This window comes from Nematostella vectensis, chromosome 7 (assembly GCF_932526225.1).
Source record: "Nematostella vectensis chromosome 7, jaNemVect1.1, whole genome shotgun sequence".
In the NCBI taxonomy this organism is placed as follows: Eukaryota; Metazoa; Cnidaria; class Anthozoa; order Actiniaria; family Edwardsiidae; genus Nematostella; species Nematostella vectensis.
Window position 1 is genome coordinate 14,589,399 of NC_064040.1, and position 13,423 is coordinate 14,602,821.

The following is a 13,423-nucleotide window of genomic DNA, read 5'->3' on the forward strand; positions in this document are numbered from 1 at the left end:
CTCCCCTCCCCCCGGAAAAATTTTAAAAAGGGGCGGGCCTGTGCCCCCCCCCCCCCCCAATATTGCCAGGCCTGCTATGGCACTGTAGCGTCATAACTAAATAACATTTACTAGATGTTAAAAGGCTTCACTTTATTACGACAGTCGGAGGAGGGATCAAGGAAGGCAGGAAGGAAGAAAACACGTCATTTAGTTCAGGCCAAATTCGCGAATACCCATCAAGTCAACGTCATCACGCACACTTGTTTTTACCACTTGCACTTTTTTACATTTCATACCATTGAATTTTATTTACTTTTTTCCGCGATACAATCCAAAAGCTAAAAAAATCTTGTTCAAGCTACTAGACCGGGAAAGACTGCTACTAATTTTGCATTTAAAGCTTTATTCGTGTGAACATTATACAAATTGGAGACAAACACGACAAGAGCAAAGCAACTGAAAACAATTTCAGCCTGACGACTGGTAGGTGATGATTTCGAATCCAAAATATCAATCAAAAACAAATTATCAAGGCGAACTGCGACCGACTATCCAAACATGAGCAGGTTAAAGGTAACAATCAACAAGGCGTGACACAAATAAGGTCACTTTTTCACTAAGGTCACAGTTTTTTCTTTGCAAAAAAATGTGATTGATTACTTGGCCCACTGACCTAAAAGTTTTGCAAAACGTAACAGACCCCAAAGTCATGACATAGCGTACCTCCAAATAATGTTAATACAAGCAATTGTACATCACCATTTATAGTGTGATCGGATAGCGTTCTTCAAAATATCTCAAAGTTGGCCACGAAAGCACAGCTTCCACAACACGAATGGACGCCTTGTAAAGACACTCCATTAGAGTACTAGCTGAAAAAACAAACACATATATAATCCATTTAAATGATTGTTAAAAATTTACCCTGCTAGCTGCGAGCCTGAGGCTTTGAGACCACAGGGTATCAGATTAGTATTCGCTTTACCTTTCAATTGTTGCCGGGTATTTATCCTTAATTAAACGAGCGCCAATAAAGCACGTAAAAAGCCACGCCCGATAAAGAGCATATTTCAAATAAATGGTATTCAGCCCATTAAACACCGCTGTGAAACTTCTGGCTCCAGTATGAAAAAGGGGATTAAACAGAATGCAGCGTGTAAGGGTGTGGTGTTTCAGCGCTAAAGGCGTTCTAAGAGGAGCAATAGAATCGCCATGTTGGTAAAGAAAACCAGGGAATAGATCAACACAATAATGAGATGGTATTTTTTACACTGAGTAAGTTTTGTTGACGTTTCGAGCTGTAGCCCTTTGACGGAGCAAAAAAGACGAAAGCTGGGTTGGGGCTGTCTTTGTCGTGTAGTGTGCGAACAATAGGTAGTAAGCAGACGCTCAAGCCCTTTGCATAGATGATAACAATTCCCTTTTCTCGCCTCAGCCACGTTTTCAGGTCTAATTACCTTGTAACCTTGTTTGTTTTGCAACCTGTCCGAGAGAGTAAAGCCATAATAAATAAACCAAAAATCACCTCGCTAAACAAATATACTGGTCATTGTGAAACAGAAACCAGGTAGGAAATATCCAAACGGCGTTAATTATTGAAAGCTTGCTTAGCTAATCCAGCTACAAAAGAGGCCCAAGGAGGCGGGAGACAAGGTTGTTCGTGTACAGTGAACAGTAATGAAGCTGGTTGCTTTGATTTTGGCCGCGTTCGCCGTGTCTGCGTCTGCAGGTAAGAAAACGAATTCCATAAAATTTTACAGATTCTCTCCAATCAAAAAAGTGTTTTCTACCAGGATGAGTTTCGAATTTGTCTCAACAATATTTCTGACGATATCTCTTTGTCTGATTCCTTTCGTACCTGGAGTTCAAAACCGCTATCATGTTGAAAACGTTTTCTTGTGTGTTTTATTTTTGTTATTGTTATTTTTCGTTGTTCGTTTTTTTTTTTTCGTCTCTTAATATTGTTGTGAAAAAATTATTACTCAAGAAAAAACGAACGCCATTTTTTCTATCCTAGCAAAGTAAAGTGGTAAAAGACCTATTATCTTTAGGATCTCTCACATACTCTTTCAGACTTAAGGTATCAAATAGGTGTGAAGGGATGTGGAACGTAATGACATGAACAATAGATCTCTCCCTTACAGGCGCGAGGGAAATAAGAGATCATGAAGAAATTGCCGTTTTTTGTTACCGAGGAATTCTTTTCAGAGACCTTCACAACTGGCTAAAGATGCTCACATAGACTGTTTTTCTCTTCTGATTACAAGTCATAAAGTTTACAAAGCGCCTGGAGTACGCTCACCTTTAAAAATGACAATCATGCAGTTTTTCCAAACAAGGAATGTATTAGTTTCTAAGTGCCCGCGTTGTCAAAAAGGACAATTTTGGGCTGAATTTTCTTGATATGGGGGGTGGGGGGGGGGTATCGCTCATGAATTGTCATGTCTTGTTTCCTAGAGTCAGATCTTTAGTTGTTTATTTTAATTCACTCTAACGCAGACTTCGCGAAAGAAGCCCTTCAAGTGCACAATGAGTTGCGAGACACCCACAATGCACCGCCGCTTCGCCTGAGTAGCGCGTTGAGCCGTGGCGCGCAATCCTATGCGCGCAAACTTGCGCAAATGGGCTACTTGAAGCATTCAGATAAAAAAACTCGGCCAGGCATCGGTGAAAATCTGATCTACAGGTGTTCATCCGGCCCTGGCGAGGTTCTGCCTGCAGAGAAAGCCGTGACGGACTGGTAAGCAGTCACGTGACATGTATTGTTTTAATAATAGCTGTTAGCCCCAGTATTTGTTACAAAGCAAATGCAGTACTGCCGGAGGAAAAGCCCAAAAAAGAATCCGTGAGGGAATGGTAACTTGTCGCATGTTATTCACGGGTTTCATACCCCAACAAATAAGAAGCCGAGTAGGAATGGTATTCAGTCACGTGTCACATTGGGCCACGTGTTGCTACCTCTCGCTTTGCTTGCATTTCAGTTCTGTATGTTTCAGTTTATAATAACGGTTTTCAAACCGCCGTGGCGTACTTTGCTATATGCCAAACGCATTATGTGTTTTTTTTTACGTCCGTTCATACAATTTTCTTAAACGCTTGTATATTATCAATGTCTTGCCAACGCGCAATATCGGATAACATGCGTACTCAATTACGCTTCACATGCAAAAAGAATCATTAAAGAGTCTCGCCTTTGGGCGCCATTTTAACAAAATTTGAAGTGTGAGAGAGCATTTCCATCAATATTTTAGGGAATCTATTGCGATATTGTCAAATGAATTTGGTAAATAAAGTATTCAATTATATTGTTTTTAGATGGATATTGTGAAATTTTGTCACCTGATTTGTTTCCAATGTTGAATAGAGACAGTAAAGGTTACACAAACGGGATTCGCAGCCCATTTTTTTGCTGTCTGGGAAGATGTTAGACCCCTCGGTTGCTGGGAAAAAACCGTCCCGAATGGTTCCGCTGCCAAATTTGTAGACTCGAACTAGTTGTTCTGGGAATATTTTGGAGGGGCGCTGGAGCGGATGCTTGGGGAAAAAATCGTCCCGGCCGGTTATACGGGCAATTATTCGTGAGCTAAATTGAGTGCCTAACCACTGCTGGCTGGAAAAAAAATCCTAACCAATGCTGGCTAAGAATAAAAAGAAATGGTCACTCCAGGGAAAAAGGAACAGATAATTTTTTTCCCACTTTTGAAAATGGATATTTTCGGCATGAGAACATATATTCAAACGACGAAATATGCCATTTTAACGTGTTTCGGAAAGGGGGGATCGTTGTATGCCCTTTGTCGTCTGCAGCTAGTTAAAACCTGATTGCAACTAAACAAGCGACTAGATAACCGGACACAAAGGTCTTATGCAGACGTTTTACGTCCATAGGTATGATGAGATCTGCATGTACAACTTCAAACAACCTGGGTACTCTAGCCGTACCGGTCACTTCACCGCGCTGGTGTGGAAAGACACGAAGGAGCTTGGCATCGGCACAGCCACCTCCAAGAAGGGTCGAATGAATTGTCTGTGGGTGGTGGCGCGCTATAGATCCGGTGGAAACTTCAACAGTAGAGAGTACTTTGAGAGGAACGTCCTGAAAGGGACCTTCCGATCCAGTTACTGCAACAACAAAAGTGTCATGGATGAACCGGAAAAGATGGATGAATAGATAAGAGAATTAGAAATACTTGTAAAACGGGTATAACAACTAAGACTTAGACCAATTAAAGTATGGGATAATGTATTGTTTATTTGATTTGTTTTTAACCCCTGGATTTTTGTTTTTCCAGATGCAGCAATTATTCCGATATGTTTAAAAGGTCTATACTTATAAATATCTATACTTATAAACATCTGTTTCGCACATTACTTTGTGCTTGAAATTAGGAAATATTCGGCTGGGACCACCCAGCCCAACCCCTCTACCCCCCCCTCTCCCCCGCCCAGGAATACATGATTATGGTGGTCCGGAAATACATATACACAAAGCTACACAAAGACACATTACATATACCGACTCTCGACGACCGACTCTCGGCTTGCGAATCTTTTAAGCAATCATCGTCACGATTAAAAGACATGTTGGTCACGATAACAAGAACATAATGCACTTAATATATCGATCTGACCAGCATTGTCAGTTGTGTAATATTGCCAACAGCCACACCCGCCACAATTGAAATAAAACTGCTATGATACCTTAGTCGTTTGTAGGGATTCTAGCTCTGACTAAAAAGTCTTTGAGTGATTTCTCCCTTCTGTAAGAGACTATAGGTTGATTAAAGATTCTAGCCGTAAAAGGCTGATCCGTAATAAGGTGCCAGTGTTTCATTATAATCTTTTTAAGATTCGGTATAGCCGGGTTGAATCTCGTGACAAATGGTAAGATTCGTTTGTAAGATGCCTTTTTGCTTTTAAGCGCATTTAACCTGTCTGTGAACTTAACACTCGTCAGAATTGTTGTTATGAAATCGCTCGGGTAACTGCGTTCTAGAAGGCGATCGGTAAAGTTGCGAATTTCGGTTTTGAAGGAGGCGAGTGAGGAGTTTGTTCTCAACAGGCGTAGGCCTTCTCCCTTGACAAAACCCTTCTTATTACTAAGAGGGTGACAAGAGGAAAAATGCGTGTACTGAAAGGTTTCAGTTGGCTTAAAGTGTGTACGGACATCAAGGATATTAGAATCCATGAATCTTTCGCCTTTAAAAACTTCTGTATCGAGGAAGGTGATGGTTTCCTGTGACAACTCGTGCGTGAATTTAATAGTCGGGTGGAAATCATTCGCAAAGTTTAAGAAACTTTTGAGGCAAACATGGCATCTGTACATGTTTGCCTCAATCATCTGTACTGCAGATATGTCCTAAATAACTCTAAGAAACTTAACATGCACAAAGAAAGCGCTTATGTCAGGTCGAACAACGCTCCTATAGACGTGAAACATTAAAGAACGACAAATTCCACCACAAAGACATATAATATGTCACCTAAGGTTTTTGTCACCTCATAAACCACGTCTAGTGTATATCGTCCTCCGTAGATCCAATTCTGCGGCATATAACGCTTAAGCAAAAGTGTAATCTCAAAGACACTACGCACTTTATTTACTTCATCAGAAGTCTATAAAAGGGCGAAAGATTCATTGATTTAAATGTCCTTGATGTCCATAGCTTACTGAAACTTTTCAGTACACGCATTCTCTCCTCTTGCCACCCTCTTAGTTATAAGAAGGGTTTGTGTCTAGGGAGATGGCCAACGTCCGTTGAGAACAAATTCCTCACTTGCCACCTTCTAAGCCGAAATTCGCAACTTATTCTAGATACGGTTACGCGATTTCACAACATACATTACGGCGAGTGTTGAATTCACGGACAGGCAAAATGCGTTCTGAGGCAAACATGGCATCTAATAAACGAATCTAAACATTTTGTCATGAGGTTCCACCCGGCTAAACAGAATCTTTTGAAGATTCTTATAAAAAACTGGCAACTTATCACAGATCTCAGCCTCATACGGCTAGAATCTTTAATGAACCTATAGTCTGTTATAGAAAGGAGAAACCGCTTATAGACTTTTAAGTCAGAGCTACAATCTCCCATAAAGGACTAGGTATCAAAGCAGATTTATTTGCAATTGTGGCGGGTGTGGCTGTTGGCAATATTACACAACTGACTTGCTTAGACTACGGTCTTAAACTCCACGGCCCCCGTAACGCGAAAGCCTTTCGAGGATTCACCCACAATTGATCTAGGTAGCCGGACGTTTTTGTACCAGTCCACATACCAATATAAATTTGCAGACAAGTCGAGGGAATGCAAAAATCTTCCTGATACAAATATCTGTCTATTTTTGCTTCCTATGGTTTAACAATAGCGCTGCCACGCGACCGTGTCACCGACAATAGGCCTTTTGTTTTCGAAACATAGCCTACCTTAAAATGACGCGGATCGAAATAGTGTAAAACGCTAGATAGCCAATCACCGACTAGTCACTTCAATTAAAGATTCGTCCGACCTCTGATATATAAACGGGCCCGTGACATCATGTCTCAATCCGCTAATCGAGCATACTTTACGAAGTCCTCATTAGCAACCTAGCGAAAAACAACTGACGAAGGTCTCTTCATTAAGAGTCCGAAACCGGTCTTGTAAACGCTATAACCGCCCGCCGATTTTTCATCAAACGATGACATCGGAAGGCACCTTAGACGAGATGAGCGAGCCCTCTCTCAGAAAAAGCCAGATTTAGCCAAAGTGCACTTTGAATTCTACGAGTTACAGTGGCGATTCTCGGCAGCCTCAAATCTTCCTGTTTGATTTTAAGAAATCTATTAAAACAGGAGTGAGCTGTACTGCAGATATGTCCTAAATAACTCTAAGAAACTTAACATGCACAAAGAAAGCGCTTATGTCAGGTCGAACAACGCTCCTATAGACGTGAAACATTAAAGAACGACAAATTCCACCACAAAGACATATAATATGTCACCTAAGGTTTTTGTCACCTCATAAACCACGTCTAGTGTATATCGTCCTCCGTAGATCCAATTCTGCGGCATATAACGCTTAAGCAAAAGTGTAATCTCAAAGACACTACGCACTTTATTTACTTCATCAGAAGTCTATAAAAGGGCGAAAGATTCATTGATTTAAATATCCTTGATGTCCATAGCTTACTGAAACTTTTCAGTACACGCATTCTCTCCTCTTGCCACCCTCTTAGTTATAAGAAGGGTTTGTGTCTAGGGAGATGGCCAACGTCCGTTGAGAACAAATTCCTCACTTGCCACCTTCTAAGCCGAAATTCGCAACTTATTCTAGATACGGTTACGCGATTTCACAACATACATTACGGCGAGTGTTGAATTCACGGACAGGCAAAATGCGTTTTGAGGCAAACATGGCATCTAATAAACGAATCTAAACATTTTGTCATGAGGTTCCACCCGGCTAAACAGAATCTTTTGAAGATTCTTATAAAAAACTGGCAACTTATCACAGATCTCAGCCTCATACGGCTAGAATCTTTAATGAACCTATAGTCTGTTATAGAAAGGAGAAACCGCTTATAGACTTTTAAGTCAGAGCTACAATCTCCCATAAAGGACTAGGTATCAAAGCAGATTTATTTGCAATTGTGGCGGGTGTGGCTGTTGGCAATATTACACAACTGACTTGCTTAGACTACGGTCTTAAACTCCACGGCCCCCGTAACGCGAAAGCCTTTCGAGGATTCACCCACAATTGATCTAGGTAGCCGGACGTTTTTGTACCAGTCCACATACCAATATAAATTTGCAGACAAGTCGAGGGAATGCAAAAATCTTCCTGATACAAATATCTGTCTATTTTTGCTTCCTATGGTTTAACAATAGCGCTGCCACGCGACCGTGTCACCGACAATAGGCCTTTTGTTTTCGAAACATAGCCTACCTTAAAATGACGCGGATCGAAATAGTGTAAAACGCTAGATAGCCAATCACCGACTAGTCACTTCAATTAAAGATTCGTCCGACCTCTGATATATAAACGGGCCCGTGACATCATGTCTCAATCCGCTAATCGAGCATACTTTACGAAGTCCTCATTAGCAACCTAGCGAAAAACAACTGACGAAGGTCTCTTCATTAAGAGTCCGAAACCGGTCTTGTAAACGCTATAACCGCCCGCCGATTTTTCATCAAACGATGACATCGGAAGGCACCTTAGACGAGATGAGCGAGCCCTCTCTCAGAAAAAGCCAGATTTAGCCAAAGTGCACTTTGAATTCTACGAGTTACAGTGGCGATTCTCGGCAGCCTCAAATCTTCCTGTTTGATTTTAAGAAATCTATTAAAACAGGAGTGAGCTGTACTGCAGATATGTCCTAAATAACTCTAAGAAACTTAACATGCACAAAGAAAGCGCTTATGTCAGGTCGAACAACGCTCCTATAGACGTGAAACATTAAAGAACGACAAATTCCACCACAAAGACATATAATATGTCACCTAAGGTTTTTGTCACCTCATAAACCACGTCTAGTGTATATCGTCCTCCGTAGATCCAATTCTGCGGCATATAACGCTTAAGCAAAAGTGTAATCTCAAAGACACTACGCACTTTATTTACTTCATCAGAAGTCTATAAAAGGGCGAAAGATTCATTGATTTAAATATCCTTGATGTCCATAGCTTACTGAAACTTTTCAGTACACGCATTCTCTCCTCTTGCCACCCTCTTAGTTATAAGAAGGGTTTGTGTCTAGGGAGATGGCCAACGTCCGTTGAGAACAAATTCCTCACTTGCCACCTTCTAAGCCGAAATTCGCAACTTATTCTAGATACGGTTACGCGATTTCACAACATACATTACGGCGAGTGTTGAATTCACGGACAGGCAAAATGCGTTTTGAGGCAAACATGGCATCTAATAAACGAATCTAAACATTTTGTCATGAGGTTCCACCCGGCTAAACAGAATCTTTTGAAGATTCTTATAAAAAACTGGCAACTTATCACAGATCTCAGCCTCATACGGCTAGAATCTTTAATGAACCTATAGTCTCTTATAGAAAGGAGAAACCGCTTATAGACTTTTAAGTCAGAGCTACAATCTCCCATAAAGGACTAGGTATCAAAGCAGATTTATTTGCAATTGTGGCGGGTGTGGCTGTTGGCAATATTACACAACTGACTTGCTTAGACTACGGTCTTAAACTCCACGGCCCCCGTAACGCGAAAGCCTTTCGAGGATTCACCCACAATTGATCTAGGTAGCCGGACGTTTTTGTACCAGTCCACATACCAATATAAATTTGCAGACAAGTCGAGGGAATGCAAAAATCTTCCTGATACAAATATCTGTCTATTTTTGCTTCCTATGGTTTAACAATAGCGCTGCCACGCGACCGTGTCACCGACAATAGGCCTTTTGTTTTCGAAACATAGCCTACCTTAAAATGACGCGGATCGAAATAGTGTAAAACGCTAGATAGCCAATCACCGACTAGTCACTTCAATTAAAGATTCGTCCGACCTCTGATATATAAACGGGCCCGTGACATCATGTCTCAATCCGCTAATCGAGCATACTTTACGAAGTCCTCATTAGCAACCTAGCGAAAAACAACTGACGAAGGTCTCTTCATTAAGAGTCCGAAACCGGTCTTGTAAACGCTATAACCGCCCGCCGATTTTTCATCAAACGATGACATCGGAAGGCACCTTAGACGAGATGAGCGAGCCCTCTCTCAGAAAAAGCCAGATTTAGCCAAAGTGCACTTTGAATTCTACGAGTTACAGTGGCGATTCTCGGCAGCCTCAAATCTTCCTGTTTGATTTTAAGAAATCTATTAAAACAGGAGTGAGCTGTACTGCAGATATGTCCTAAATAACTCTAAGAAACTTAACATGCACAAAGAAAGCGCTTATGTCAGGTCGAACAACGCTCCTATAGACGTGAAACATTAAAGAACGACAAATTCCACCACAAAGACATATAATATGTCACCTAAGGTTTTTGTCACCCCATAAACCACGTCTAGTGTATATCGTCCTCCGTAGATCCAATTCTGCGGCATATAACGCTTAAGCAAAAGTGTAATCTCAAAGACACTACGCACTTTATTTACTTCATCAGAAGTCTATAAAAGGGCGAAAGATTCATTGATTTAAATATCCTTGATGTCCATAGCTTACTGAAACTTTTCAGTACACGCATTCTCTCCTCTTGCCACCCTCTTAGTTATAAGAAGGGTTTGTGTCTAGGGAGATGGCCAACGTCCGTTGAGAACAAATTCCTCACTTGCCACCTTCTAAGCCGAAATTCGCAACTTATTCTAGATACGGTTACGCGATTTCACAACATACATTACGGCGAGTGTTGAATTCACGGACAGGCAAAATGCGTTTTGAGGCAAACATGGCATCTAATAAACGAATCTAAACATTTTGTCATGAGGTTCCACCCGGCTAAACAGAATCTTTTGAAGATTCTTATAAAAAACTGGCAACTTATCACAGATCTCAGCCTCATACGGCTAGAATCTTTAATGAACCTATAGTCTGTTATAGAAAGGAGAAACCGCTTATAGACTTTTAAGTCAGAGCTACAATCTCCCATAAAGGACTAGGTATCAAAGCAGATTTATTTGCAATTGTGGCGGGTGTGGCTGTTGGCAATATTACACAACTTAAATGCGCTTAAAAGCAAAAAGGCATCTTACAAACGAATCTTACCATTTGTCACGAGATTCAACCCGGCTATACCGAATCTTAAAAAGATTCTAATGAAACACTGGCACCTTATTACGGATCAGCCTTTTACGGCTAGAATCTTTAATCAACCTATAGTCTCTTACAGAAGGGAGAAATCACTCAAAGACTTTTTAGTCAGAGCTAGAATCCCTACAAACGACTAAGGTATCATAGCAGTTTTATTTCAATTGTGGCGGGTGTGGCTGTTGGCAATATTACACAACAAATAAATATCTGTCTATTTTTGCTTCCTATGGTTTAACAATAGCGCTACCACGCGACCGTGTCACCGACAATAGGCCTTTTGTTTTCAAAACATAGCCTACCTTAAAATGACGCGGATCGAAATAGTGTAAAACGCTAGATAGCCAATCACCGACTAGTCACTTCAATTAAAGATTCGTCCGACCTCTGATATATAAACGGGCCCGTGACTTCATGTCTCAATCCGCTAATCGAGCATACTTTACGAAGTCCTCATTAGCAACCTAGCGAAAAACTTTGCTTTTGAGGCAAACATGGCATCTAATACACGAATTTAAACATTTTGTCATGAGGTTCCACCCGGCTAAACAGAATCTTCTAAAGATTCTTATAACAAACTGGCAACTTATCACGGATCTCAGCCTCATACGGCTAGAATCTTTAATGAACCTATAGTCTGTTATAGAAAGGAGAAACCGCTTATAGACTTTTAAGTCAGAGCTACAATCTCCCATAAAGGACTAGGTATCAAAGCAGATTTATTTGCAATTGTGGCGGGTGTGGCTGTTGGCAATATTACACAACTGACTTGCTTAGACTACGGTCTTAAACTCCACGGCCCCCGTAACGCGAAAGCCTTTCGAGGATTCACCCACAATTGATCTAGGTAGCCGGACTTTTTTGTACCAGTCCACATACCAATATAAATTTGCAGACAAGTCGAGGGAATGCAAAAATCTTCCTGATACAAATATCTGTCTATTTTTGCTTCCTATGGTTTAACAATAGCGCTACCACGCGACCGTGTCACCGACAATAGGCCTTTTGTTTTCGAAACATAGCCTACCTTAAAATGACGCGGATCGAAATAGTGTAAAACGCTAGATAGCCAATCACCGACTAGTCACTTCAATTAAAGATTCGTCCGACCTCTGATATATAAACGGGCCCGTGACTTCATGTCTCAATCCGCTAATCGAGCATACTTTACGAAGTCCTCATTAGCAACCTAGCGAAAAACAACTGACGAAGGTCTCTTCATTAAGAGTCCGAAACCGGTCTTGTAAACGCTATAACCGCCCGCCGATTTTTCATCAAACGATGACATCGAAAGGCACCTTAGACGAGATGAGCGAGCCCTCTCTCAGAAAAAGCCAGATTTAGCCAAAGTGCACTTTGAATTCTACGAGTTACAGTGGCGATTCTCGGCAGCCTCAAATCTTCCTGTTTGATTTTAAGAAATCTATTAAAACAGGAGTGAGCTGTACTGCAGATATGTCCTAAATAACTCTAAGAAACTTTACATGCACAAAGAAAGCGCTTATGTCAGGTCGAGCAACGCTCCTATAGACGTGAAACATTAAAGAACGACAAATTCCACCACAAAGACATATAATATGTCACCTAAGGTTTTTGTCACCCCATAAACCACGTCTAGCGTATATCGTCCTCCGTAGATCCATTTCTGCGGCATATAACACTCAAGCAAAAGTGTAATCTCAAAGACACTACGCACTTTATTTACTTCATCAGAAGTCTATAAAAGGGCGAAAGATTCATTGATTTAAATATCTTTGATGTCCATAGCTTACTGAAACTTTTCAGTACACGCATTCTCTCCTCTTGCCACCCTCTTAGCTATAAGAAGGGTTTGTGTCTAGGGAGATGGCCTACGTCCGTTGAGAACAAATTCCTCACTTGCCACCTTATAAGCCGAAATCCGCAACTTATTCTAGATACGGTTACGTGATTTCACAACATACATAACGGCGAGTGTTGAATTCACGGACAGGCAAAATGCGTTTTGAGGCAAACATGGCATCTAATACACGAATTTAAACATTTTGTCATGAGGTTCCACCCGGCTAAACAGAATCTTCTAAAGATTCTTATAACAAACTGGCAACTTATCACGGATCTCAGCCTCATACGGCTAGAATCTTTAATGAACCTATAGTCTGTTATAGAAAGGAGAAACCGCTTATAGACTTTTAAGTCAGAGCAATTGTGCAATTGTGGCGGGTGTGGCTGTTGGCAATATTACACAACTGACTTGCTTAGACTACGGTCTTAAACTCCACGGCCCCCGTAACGCGAAAGCCTTTCGAGGATTCACCCACAATTGATCTAGGTAGCCGGACTTTTTTGTACCAGTCCACATACCAATATAAATTTGCAGACAAGTCGAGGGAATGCAAAAATCTTCCTGATACAAATATCTGTCTATTTTTGCTTCCTATGGTTTAACAATAGCGCTACCACGCGACCGTGTCACCGACAATAGGCCTTTTGTTTTCGAAACATAGCCTACCTTAAAATGACGCGGATCGAAATAGTGTAAAACGCTAGATAGCCAATCACCGACTAGTCACTTCAATTAAAGATTCGTCCGACCTCTGATATATAAACGGGCCCGTGACTTCATGTCTCAATCCGCTAATCGAGCATACTTTACGAAGTCCTCATTAGCAACCTAGCGAAAAACAACTGACGAAGGTCTCTTCA

The 13,423-nt window shown here is 41.1% G+C and overlaps 1 protein-coding gene and 2 long non-coding RNA genes across 3 annotated transcripts; 2 read left to right on the forward strand and 1 right to left on the reverse strand.

Moving 5' to 3' along the window:
* Nucleotides 1–1,588: 1,588 nt before the first annotated feature.
* On the forward strand, nt 1,589–4,228 carry LOC5501590 (Golgi-associated plant pathogenesis-related protein 1). The gene is made up of 3 exons (XM_001622820.3): nt 1,589–1,711; nt 2,482–2,722; nt 3,871–4,228. The coding sequence occupies exons 1-3, from the start codon at nt 1,660–1,662 to the stop codon at nt 4,151–4,153; spliced, it is 576 nt and encodes a 191-aa protein (XP_001622870.2). The 5' UTR covers nt 1,589–1,659; the 3' UTR covers nt 4,154–4,228.
* Nucleotides 4,229–6,412: 2,184 nt separating this feature from the next.
* On the forward strand, nt 6,413–12,209 carry LOC125568377. Its single transcript, XR_007312306.1, has 2 exons — nt 6,413–7,416; nt 11,272–12,209. It is a non-coding gene; the product is annotated as an uncharacterized LOC125568377 (long non-coding RNA).
* Nucleotides 10,962–11,995, reverse strand: LOC125568376. The gene is made up of 2 exons (XR_007312305.1): nt 11,928–11,995; nt 10,962–11,202 (listed from the first exon to the last, which is right to left on the reverse strand). It is a non-coding gene; the product is annotated as an uncharacterized LOC125568376 (long non-coding RNA).
* Nucleotides 12,210–13,423: the final 1,214 nt, after the last annotated feature.